The 11,213-nt window shown below is 33.4% G+C and overlaps 1 protein-coding gene across 3 annotated transcripts; it reads left to right on the top strand.

Annotated features, from left to right (window-relative positions):
* The first annotated feature begins 2,017 nt into the window (after window positions 1-2,017).
* Window positions 2,018-7,454, top strand: LOC105197632 (histone lysine demethylase PHF8). 3 transcript variants are annotated; one of them, XM_011164099.3, is made up of 13 exons: window positions 2,018-2,235; window positions 2,645-2,730; window positions 2,806-3,084; window positions 3,196-3,337; window positions 3,468-3,917; window positions 4,003-4,204; window positions 4,288-5,174; window positions 5,249-5,299; window positions 5,678-5,868; window positions 5,973-6,178; window positions 6,453-6,500; window positions 6,886-7,072; window positions 7,192-7,454. In XM_011164099.3, the coding sequence occupies exons 1-13, from the start codon at window positions 2,138-2,140 to the stop codon at window positions 7,269-7,271; spliced, it is 2,907 nt and encodes a 968-aa protein (XP_011162401.1). In that variant the 5' UTR covers window positions 2,018-2,137; the 3' UTR covers window positions 7,272-7,454. The 3 variants fall into 3 exon arrangements, with proteins under 3 accessions (XP_011162401.1, XP_011162414.1, XP_011162407.1); XM_011164105.3 differs by having other exon boundaries at window positions 2,019-2,235; window positions 5,687-5,868; XM_011164112.3 differs by lacking the exon at window positions 6,453-6,500.
* The last annotated feature ends 3,759 nt before the right edge of the window (window positions 7,455-11,213 follow it).

Here is an 11,213-nt window from a genome sequence, read left to right as displayed (position 1 = left end):
ACTTCCGCGCATTATTCATACATAATCGCTGTGCGTGAAAAGATTCACGTGAACTCTCTATGAGTAAAAAATGAAAAATGAAAAGTGAAAAGTGAAACGTGAAAAGTGAAAAGTGAAACGTGAAAAGTGAAAAGTGAAACGTGAAAAGTGAAAAGTGAAACGTGAAAAGTTTCACGTGAAATTACATGATTGACCCCCAGACTCTCTACTTCTAGGGACTCTAGTCGGTCAGTAGCAAGTAGTTCCATTTTACTTGAGGTGGTACAGTGAGGGCGCCACTAACGCTGGCTTCAACGAAATACACGGGAGATTGGAAGCCCTGATACCTGGCGCGTATAGTCGTGAGCTTTGACTATATAAATATGGACTGCTAGTACCCTCCCACTTTCCTATGTTTTCGTGTAAGAAAGATCTGCAACGCTTCTATCTCCTAAGTGGCAGAAATGTGAAACAAAAAAGCGAGACAGCAATAGTAGAAAATCAGAAAAGAAAGAGACGGAATACAATATATCGCTTTGAATTTATACGTTCACTCCAAAATATGCGATTATATTTTTGTAAAATAAGAATTAATTTTACTAAATTAAAAGGAAATAAATATAAAATATACACATTTTATTATTAAAAATATATTTAAAAAAATTATATAATTAATATACATATAATAATAAAATATATAAAGCAAAAAATGGAAAGTAATTAAAAATAAAAACAAATAAGTGATATCATATAAATAAAAGAAAGACATATTAGAGAACCGTCATTTTCGGGTAATAAAGTGTACAGTATAAATTATTGCCCAATGAAAATAACAGTTTTAATTAAATTACGTCTTATGAAGTCTTTGTGTTCATTCAACTTAATTATTTTACCTTCATAAGCTAGTTTAACGTTTAAATAATACGTAATAATTAATTTTATTATTACATATTTATGATTCTCTAATATTTCTAGATCTTTAATATGTGTGTCAAAGTTAATAAATAATGTATCTAATCTTAGATTTCTTAATGTTTCTTAAATCATTGTAGGAATTATATTTCTCATTTTTAATTTATTTTCTAATTTAAAAAAATTAAAAAAGTTTACAATGCAATTAACTAATAACTTATCCAAAAAATGGTACAAGAATGTGTTTCTCCTTTACGCTTTTATATTTTGTTAATTTACAACCATTTATAAAACAATATACTACCATTGTATTATATCACTCAATCGCACAAATGTTTATTACTGTCGCGTATAAAAGCACACCACATCATATGTTATTTTATACTTGAAATCGTCGCTTAGGAGATGATGGCGCTGTAGATGTTTCTTACAGCCTAAGAGCCAACCAGCAGTCCATATTTATATAGTCAAAGGTCGTGAGCTAAAAGGGCCTCGCACATGAAATACATAACATAACATAAGCACAACATAAGACTGATAGACCAATGAGTATCCAGCATAAAGTCGCCATATTGATTTACATAAGATTCCCATTGGTCCAGAGGCCTTATGCTACGCTTATGCTCTGTTATGCATTTCATGTGCGAGGCCCTAAAAGGTTGCAACACATTTTCTTCGATTGCTTTTGAAATGTAGATTTGCTCATCAAACGGCGAACGTCATTGGTTCTTACCTGTGGATCCAACCAATTAAGTATCAAACCATCTACCATCAAAAAAAATGTGTTGCTACCTTTTAGCTCACGACTATACCACCGTGCTTGTGCCACGCTCCGCGTTCTTGGCGGTCTTTCTTTCTGCGCGTTCCCAAACTCATCTTATGTGACGTTATACTTCAGATATCAAGTTTCTCATTGCGATGCACCATTTCTCGCACTCACAATAAAGTAAATATATAACATAAGTGTTGAGAAAGAAGAAGATCGAGTGATGCGGGGAATTCTGCTGCTACGAGGAAAGCACTCGAGAGTCTCGAGACGCGATCACGTTTCAACTTCGCGCTCACGTTTGGTAGATGTTGTACGCTGATTGGCCCGATTCCCCCAGGCAGACGCCATTTCTTTTCGCGCGACGCGACGCGACGCCCCGACGCTTCGAACCCGTGTACCATGTTACCTCCGCCTCCGTTGTCGACGACGAAACTGTGCCACGGGAGCTGCGTCCGATAGCTGGTGACCGCCGAGGAAATGGAGCCGTCAGCCACGTACTGTTTCTGCGGCCGTTCGCAGGATCCGCAACAGTTTATGATACAGTGCGACGTGTGCAAGGAGTGGTACCATGGCGGGTAAGCGTTCGTCGTGCACGTCGTGGACACGGACGTCAGGGTACGCGCGTTTCGGAGCGCTACGTCGTTCGTCGGCTCTCCCGCGATTTTCCACGGATCGCCGATGAGTTCCGCGCATGGCAGCATGCGTCCGCTTGGCATCTGCTAGCCGTGATCGCGGTCTCGTCGGCGTTGCGCCGGGAACAATGTTTTGTTGATGACAACATAACCTCCGCTGCGCGTCGCTTCGCACTTAGCGTTCCTTGGCGTACCCAACGCAGTGGCAATGATCGGAGCACTGACAGAGCTGGTCGCGCTCAATTAAAGCGCCTTTTCGCGTGCACGTGCGATTTGCAGATTAGCGTAATGTGCTGCAATCGACATCTCTTCTTATGTACCAATGAAGTGTCATGTTATTGTCTCCTTCTAGATGCGTCGACTTGAAGGAATATGTGACTTCAGATCTCGACAAGTACCATTGTCCGCGGTGCGAAACTACGTGTGGTCCTTCACTTAGTAAGGCAGTCATTTTCATTGATTATATTTACATGTGTGTGAAGTTTATCTTCATTAATATCTATCTTGTTTTAGTGAAAATTAGAACAAACTGGCACAGACACGATTATACCGAATGTGACGCAGATACGAAGCCAGTCCAAACTGGAACCTCAGTATTCATACGAGAGCTAAAGTCTAGACACTTTTCCAAAGCTGATGAGGTTGTGAAACATGTGAAGGGGCACCAATTAACTTTTCAGTATTTACAAATTAATGGCTTTGAAAATCCTATTATTATTGATGGGAAAGATGGACTTGACATGACTGTACCACCTTCGAGCTTCAGTGTTAATGATGTTGAGACTTATATAGGTGAGATATTAGGCAGATAAGTATTTTGGAATTATTGACATTAATTTTACACATTTATTATATAAGTTTAATTTGTATCAATTTTAATAATATAATTTATATTATTTTCAGATGGTGATCGAGACATGGATGTAATTGATGTTGCTAGACAAAATAACATTCGTATGAAATTAAGAGACTTTATAGAATATTACAACTCTTCTCCTCGAACGAGAGTGCTTAATGTCATAAGTCTCGAATTTACTAACACTGGGTATATCAATATTCATTGCCTTGCCATATAATTTACGGTGTTGTAAATTGTTTGTCATAGGATATGTATATATATATATATATATATGTGTGTGTGTGTGTGTGTAATTTGATAAATGAAACAATTGCAGCCTCTCACCCCTGGTTGAAGCGCCATATATTGCGCGTAAACTCGACTGGGTTAATTCGGTGTGGCCGCGCGATTGGCCTGAGGACAGTGATATAAAACGACCAGAAGTACAAAAGTATTGCCTAATGGGGGTCAAAGACAGTTTCACAGATTTTCACATCGACTTCGGCGGCACGTCTGTGTGGTATCATGTGTTGCGCGGCGAAAAAGTGTTTTATCTCATTAAGCCGACGCCAGCAAACTTGCAGTTGTATCAACATTGGATGTGCAGTTCGACGCAGAGTGAAACCTTCTTTGGGGATCAGGCCGATGCATGTTACAAGTGTGTGCTTAAGCAGGGTCAAACGATGATGATCCCCACAGGCTGGATACACGCGGTGCTCACACCGGTGGATTCCTTAGTTTTTGGTGGAAATTTTGTGCACAGTCTCAACATTCAGATGCAAATACAGTGAGTAGAGGAAACTTGATCATACGTCAACCTGATAAGGAATTTATTATTTGTTTTGTGCTATAAAGTCACGCCATTTTTGTAGGATATATGAGTTAGAGAGAAAGATGAAGACTCCAGCGAAGTTTCAGTATCCTGGATTTGAGACGATTAATTGGTTTGCTGCTAAGAAATTGCTAAAAGAATTGAAAGAATTAAATAACGAAGGAAAGAAATGCCCACCGTATTTTTTACAAGGTATGAAGGCATTGCTTGGGATCCTCAAACAATGGAACACAGATAAAGATGTAAGTTAAGAATATTTATAAATGTGATTTCAATTAAAAAATATAAAAACTTGTGGAATAAAAGCCAATGCGTGTAATTTTAGTATAGCATGATCAGCCGCGGTAATATACCAGACACGATAAATAGCCAAAAATTATTGAAGGATCTTAGTAAAGAGATACGACATGCAGAACGGTACTTAATATCTCTAAATCCACCGAAGCCGGAACGCGAGAGTAAACGAAAGAAGAGGAAGCCATTGAACAAAGATTTTGTAGACTTCGATTATGCTGATAAGATAGTTGATAACGCTTTTAAAGCGAATAAGGCGACGTTGAAGGAAACCAATAAAGCGACGTTGAAGGAGACTAATAAAGCGACGTTGAAGGAAACGAATAAAGCGACGGTAAAGGAAACAAACAAATCAACGTTAAAGGAAACGAATAAAGTACCGTCAAAGCAAACGAACAAAATACAGCCCGCTTTAATCGAACAGCCATTAGCGAGACCACCGTTGAAGCTCACATTGCCGAAACCGATTATGTGTCCTGTAGTTAAAACACCCGCGATGGAGAAACCAACCGCCAATAGTAATAAACGACAACTAACCAAGCCGGGAAAACAGAGTCCTACCGTAATTAGATTTAAGCTTGGCAACAATGAAGTTGTCAGAAGTACAAATGACAATATAAATGTTTATGGTAGCGGTATTATGACCGGCCACTCTTTCGAGACGACGAAGCAGTCGCTGCCACCATGGAATCAGACGTCGTCCGTGTACGATTTTCACGACGGTAGCAACGAAAGCGATTATGGTCTCGTGATAGATGAGTCGCAGAAACGGAAACGGGCGCCGAAATCGAAGCGACTCAAACGGGATTACGACGGTGACGTTGACGTGCTGAACAACGCGCCGAAGAACGGCATAGAAGAACTGTTAAAAGCGTCGGCGTACACCCTTGGAAATGGTACCCCAAGGGTTGATGTCACGTACGTATATAAATTTACATGTAAATCGTCAGTATTGAATTACGATTTATGATTGAAACGAAACATGATTTCAGGCCACCGACCACGATCTCACAGTACAGTCAGCCTATGCCGCCGCCTACAGGGTAAGCTAAATTCGCTATGGAACTGTAACCTGTTTTAGATCACGTAGTTGTCACGTATCTTGAAGCTTCTTTCCTAATTAATTTCTTTCTGAAACGTAGTAGTTAATAAACAGTTTTGGTAAACTTATAATTGCTGTAACTTAGCTATTATATTTTACAAATTTGTCTCTTAATTTACTTTTGATTTGAAATAATCGCTAATTTGGATGGGACAGAATTAATACAGAATGAATACATAATGTATAATTCTTCCTCGAGCATGTAAAAGATCTTTAATTATTTCTTTGAATGCTTATTATATGAAAGATTCTTTAAGTCGTACCGAGGAATGAATTTGATTTTTTGGTGTCTTAGTATTTATAAATTGAAAACGGTCAGTTCTGACAGGGCGTCACCGTCCACACGGGAGGCGATTGCCGGGATGTTGTCATTCAGCCAACAAAGTTACTCGACAACGAGTAATTCTACAAAATCGTCAAAGAGACCCGTTAAAAGCCAACAAAATGACGATGAGGATGACGATCAGTTAATAGAAAATATCGACAAGGTTCATCAAGATGATGACTTTAGTATGTATAATATAATAAAAGAATACCTTTATATCCGATATTTTTTCTTGCGATATTGCCACTAAATTTATGCTTCGATTAATAATTTGATTAATAATTTACAGTTTATCCAGCTTTAGACGCGTCCGACGACGAAGAATACATGTTCTTTAAACCTAAGGCAAAGAGTCAAATCGATGAAGCATGGAATCCGAAAGCTAGAGTGGGACCTCTTTTACCAAAGACGAATCGGCCGGCACGGGAAGGCGCGAAGAAAACGTCTGTGGAAAAGGGTCTGGAAGCGGCTGCAGCAAAGCGAGCGAAACAATCGGTAAGAAAATTATCGTTTTGTACAATATTATTTTATTTTACACATAATTATATGTTTTATAAAATACAAATAAATAATGCATTAAGTTTCCCAATCATTAAATATCTTAATACTAATCCACACTATTTAATTAAATGCGTGTTTAGCATCTAGACGAAATAATGTGTCTGATGTGTAATGCTTTTTCATATCGTTATTTGTTACTTAATATATATACTTACAACTTTTTTTAAATATCATAATTCCGTGTTTCTTGCATATACATTTCACATAGGATGAATACCTGGATAACGACATGGACAAGGTTACCAAGAAGAAATTGGTAGGCACATTTCGATCTCTGCATAAAATTCTGTAGTGCTTTTCAATCAGCTATAACTTTCCAATTGTACATATAATTACAATTTTGTCTTAATTATAGTCTTCGATTATAATCTTTTGTATATATAAAACTTGTGTTTCTTTTTCTTTTTGTTACCATTTATATATTATATATTAGCCTCCACTTTCTTTTTATTGCACATACATAGTGACCGCCAGCTATTATAATTTATCATTATTAATTTATAGATTGGATTACCAGAAGTATAATGTTTAAACTTTTCTGGTGATGCAGTCTATATCTTTTTTCTTGTATTCATCAATCTTTTATTATATTATCATTAATAAAAGCTAATGATGTAAAATATATTTTGTGCGTGTAATAGGGTACCAACAAACGGACATATAATAAAAAGAAACAAAAGGATCCTGTGGTTCCGGCAGTAGGAACCACATCGTCTACCACAGTTTCTGAAAATATTATAAAATCATCCCCTGGATTTGGATCCATACTGACAAGTCCCAACAGACTCAAAGATGTTAAAGCCAAACTTGCAGCGCCCGTTCCAGTTGGTAAAGTATCGATTTTTATTACCTATTATCATTTTCTTTTTTCTTTAAAGGTTTGTATTATAAGTTATAAATTATAATTGATTAATTGTGAAGAGAATTAAATATTCATAAATTTTCAGAACGAAAACCGAAGAAGGGAATGAAAACGGCAAAGCAGCGTTTAGGGAAAATTCTGAAACTTCATAAAATGATGCACTAAATAAAATTAATATCATGAAAGAAGAAGAAAACATCACGTCATTCTTCACTTGTGTATAAAACCATCTAGTTGTACATTACTATGTAAATATAAGGAATTTTCCAAGGTAATGCATACTTTACAAAAGCGAATTAATTGTAAAGATCAGCGTCATTTTCTAAGAAACACTTATATTTATTACTACATCGTGTTTAATTTTAGGCGAATATACATATAACAACTCTTTTGATATCTTGATATTTTAATAAGATGATATTTATATTATAACAATAGGTTACTAATGCTTTATGATAGAGCTGAGTTTTTGTTGTACTTACTTCGTTGTTCATGCCTACTGTCTACTTTTAGATTAAGTAAAAATCTTTTTTTTATATAAAATATTATCTTATTACAGAATTATATATTAATAATAATACATATACATATATTAACAATTATATATATATATGATATTATTATTATTATTAATAGTATTGATAAAAAGATTTCAATTTTTATTTAAAATTATATCTTATATAATATCTTATGTAAATTTTTATTTAAAATTATATCTTATATAATATCTTATGTAATATATTATATAAGATTATAAAAAGGAAAGTTTTCTATTATATTTATGACAAACGCTTTCGATGATCCATTGTATATAATTTTTGAATAACAAAATATTATTTGCTTAAGTGTGTTAGCTACTAATTTCATGTATTATAAAGCAGTTATATCACATAATTATGTTTTAATTATGTGAGAGCATATCTTAAACACTGTTACTAAGAGTGTTGGAAAAATGCCGTTTAATATAAATAAAAATAAAAAGTTGAAATATGTACATAGGATCCAATAAATAGTAAAATTGGAGCGATCCTATCTTTATAATAGATATATGACTGCAATCATTATAAATCTTAATATTTATCATTTCCAGAACGCCCCTTGTTTATAAGCATTTGGCAACTTCTGTTAAGATACAAGTGGTAAGATGGGTGCAGTAGGCATTAACAACGAAATTTGTCCAAAATCTGAAGTATGCAACTAAATTTCAGTTCTGCTTTATGTGATGACTCAATGTAGTAATTCAGTTGACAACGATCTGGAAGGAAAATTATATCAATTTATAGTTTCCTTTTTATTACTTCAATTAAGATTGCAATTTAATTTATGACTAATAAGTAGATTCAACAAATTTAATGCAATGCTTTAGTTTTAAGATAATATTTTTATTTTTTTAGTGAGTAGTAAGTAAATACTTCACCGTCCATTGTCAAGAATGCAGAGAATTCGTGTGTTCTTGCATACATATTTTTGCATTTTTTAGAACATCTAATTAGCATGGCACAATTTTTTGCTACATATTTTTTAATCCCAATTGTTTCGTAATACAATTCTTCATTTTTTAAATATGACTATAACATTTTTTTCTCTTGCATGCAATAAATGCAATAGTAGTTTAATTAACTCCTAAGATATTAACTGAAATTTTTATATATAAAATGACAATTGCCACATGCTTTTTTTATAATTAAGTAATATACATCAAGTATATCAATTGTAACTTTTTCTTAGTTTTTTGTGAGAAAATGTAAACAAAAAGATTACAAGTGATATCTGATGTAAAGTTGTCTATAATTATTACAAGAATACAGTTGCAATAGCAGTATAATTTCTTACGCAATTTGATGTTACATGTAGCAGTTCAATTAGCAATTTGTCATCTAGTTTGTATTATACATCACAGAGAGAGGCTGTAGTATATTAATTTAGTTTTTTTTACATACTCGTTATAAAAGTAAAAAAAAAGAAGGTATCTGCCACCGAGACATTTTATATGTAACTTACAATTATGTGGTAAAATTGTATTGATTGTTGTGCAGTACTAAGCAAAGTAAGAGGGATATTGTCGATTGTTGTATCGCACAGGAAATTGAGTTACCTAATACACACGTTGTACCTGTTTCCTACGATACAAAATGCGAGATATACATACAAACATAAAATATTGGAGAGCTATAGCCTCCTAAAAGAGAATTGTTTGTAATCGCTTTTCTACTTAATAAGTTAGATTCTCAGAATTGTTTGGCAATGTTTGGTAATATTTATTCAACTTTGTCTAAAGAAACGGAGAAAATCTCGAGAAAGAGTGTTTCTACTTAATAACTTATGTACGTTAAAATTAACCCTGAAATTAGATCAATTTTACAAAATATCAAGATTTATTTATTTGGGTTCTAATAATATTAGAATTTTATAATTCAACTTCTATTCTAACATAGATTATGATTGTGTTTATCTCACTATTATTAGCATTGCGCAATTTATAAGGTACTTAAACATGTGGCGAGCAATTACTTGAGACATAAAACGTCTGACGTGTATCTCAAATTTTTCATATTCAATGCATCAGTTAAATTTTTACACCACTCCTGCATATCGTATACACATGACATAGTGGATACACATGATGATAGTGGATAAAAGAGCAAAATGTTTGCTGTTTTTACACCCATTTTTCTTGTAATAACTTTGCACAAAGAAGTGACGATATGTCTCTGAATTATTTTTCTTAGAACTCATCATATTGTCGATTTATATTATAATAAATGAACTCTAGAGATGCATTGTTTATGTAGTAAGGTATTAAATGAATCATTTTTTAATATATGCCGCTTTTTTTTATAAAATTATTACAGGAAGGAGAGGTGTATAGAAATTACAAGAACAAAGAGACGTTTATACATGGCGTCTCTTAAAAATTTTACATGTTTTTTATAAGTTTAGCAATATTTGTTTTCGTTATTTTAAAAGTAACGTTGCTTCACCCCGCGTAACAAATTCAAGCTACATAATTTCTTTATAATTTAGCGCATTTGTTTGACGAGTTCGTAAGTATTTATGTACGCATCATACACCAAATCTTACAGAATTACACAAAATGATATAGATGTATATGCATAGACACATATATACATACATATATTTTTTTACAGAGTGTTTATCTTGAATTTTGTGAATCGTGTATTTATTTGATATCTCTGCTCTTCATTAAATTTAATCGGCGTTTCAGCGATAGCGCTGTTCCTACAATACTTCGTGCAACGTTTAAACTCACGTTAAACGTGATAGGAATTCCGTGATAAAATGATTCGCACGCAAGATGGATTTGCAGATTTTTGCCACGAAAAATCAATAATATTTCAAATGTGTTCATTAAATTATAGATGACGTGCAGACTTTCGATGTTCGATGAGAGAGTATGTTATTACGGAACTAAAATATTTTAAACGTTAGAGAAAATAAGTAACTTTTTTTTAGAATATGAGCTCGTTTACGTCGCTCATAGAAGCGTAACACTCTTACGTATGTACAATATTATTGTAACAATATTCGAGATGTAAATACTTTAAGACTGCCTGGTAAAAACTTAAAATTCTTCATATAATTTTTTAGAATTTATATATAAATTTCAGAATTTTTCAGAATTTTGGTACCATTTTATAATTTTCTAGAAAATCACTAGAATTTTTTTCACAATTTTTTTATAAATTAGAATACTTTTCTTCATTTTTTCTAGAATTCTTCATACTATATGTAAATTCTGAAATATTCTTAAATTTCTAAATTTTTTATTTTACAATTTTTGAAAAAATATAAAATTGAAAAAGTTTAAAATATTTTTTTCAAAAATTTTTATAAATTTAAAATATGAAAAATTCTGAAAAATATAAAATATGAAAATTTTTTTTTACCGAGGTGTCACTCGATTTAAGTAGATGTAGAGCTTCGTTCTAAGAAAATTTTTAAACGGTTTTATAATCCAAATTCATTATTGTTCTTGTTCTCTCGTTGATAAGAACGCATCGGTGCATCTACGAGCACGATGCATTTATTGTTCGTAAAAAGTAAAAAGTAAATGTATTTTTGAAGGTTTTGCCAACTAGAGTGCAA

Source organism: Solenopsis invicta, chromosome 3 (assembly GCF_016802725.1).
Source record: "Solenopsis invicta isolate M01_SB chromosome 3, UNIL_Sinv_3.0, whole genome shotgun sequence".
Classification (NCBI taxonomy): domain Eukaryota; kingdom Metazoa; phylum Arthropoda; class Insecta; order Hymenoptera; family Formicidae; genus Solenopsis; species Solenopsis invicta.
This window is presented reverse-complemented; position numbering and strand designations above follow the sequence as displayed.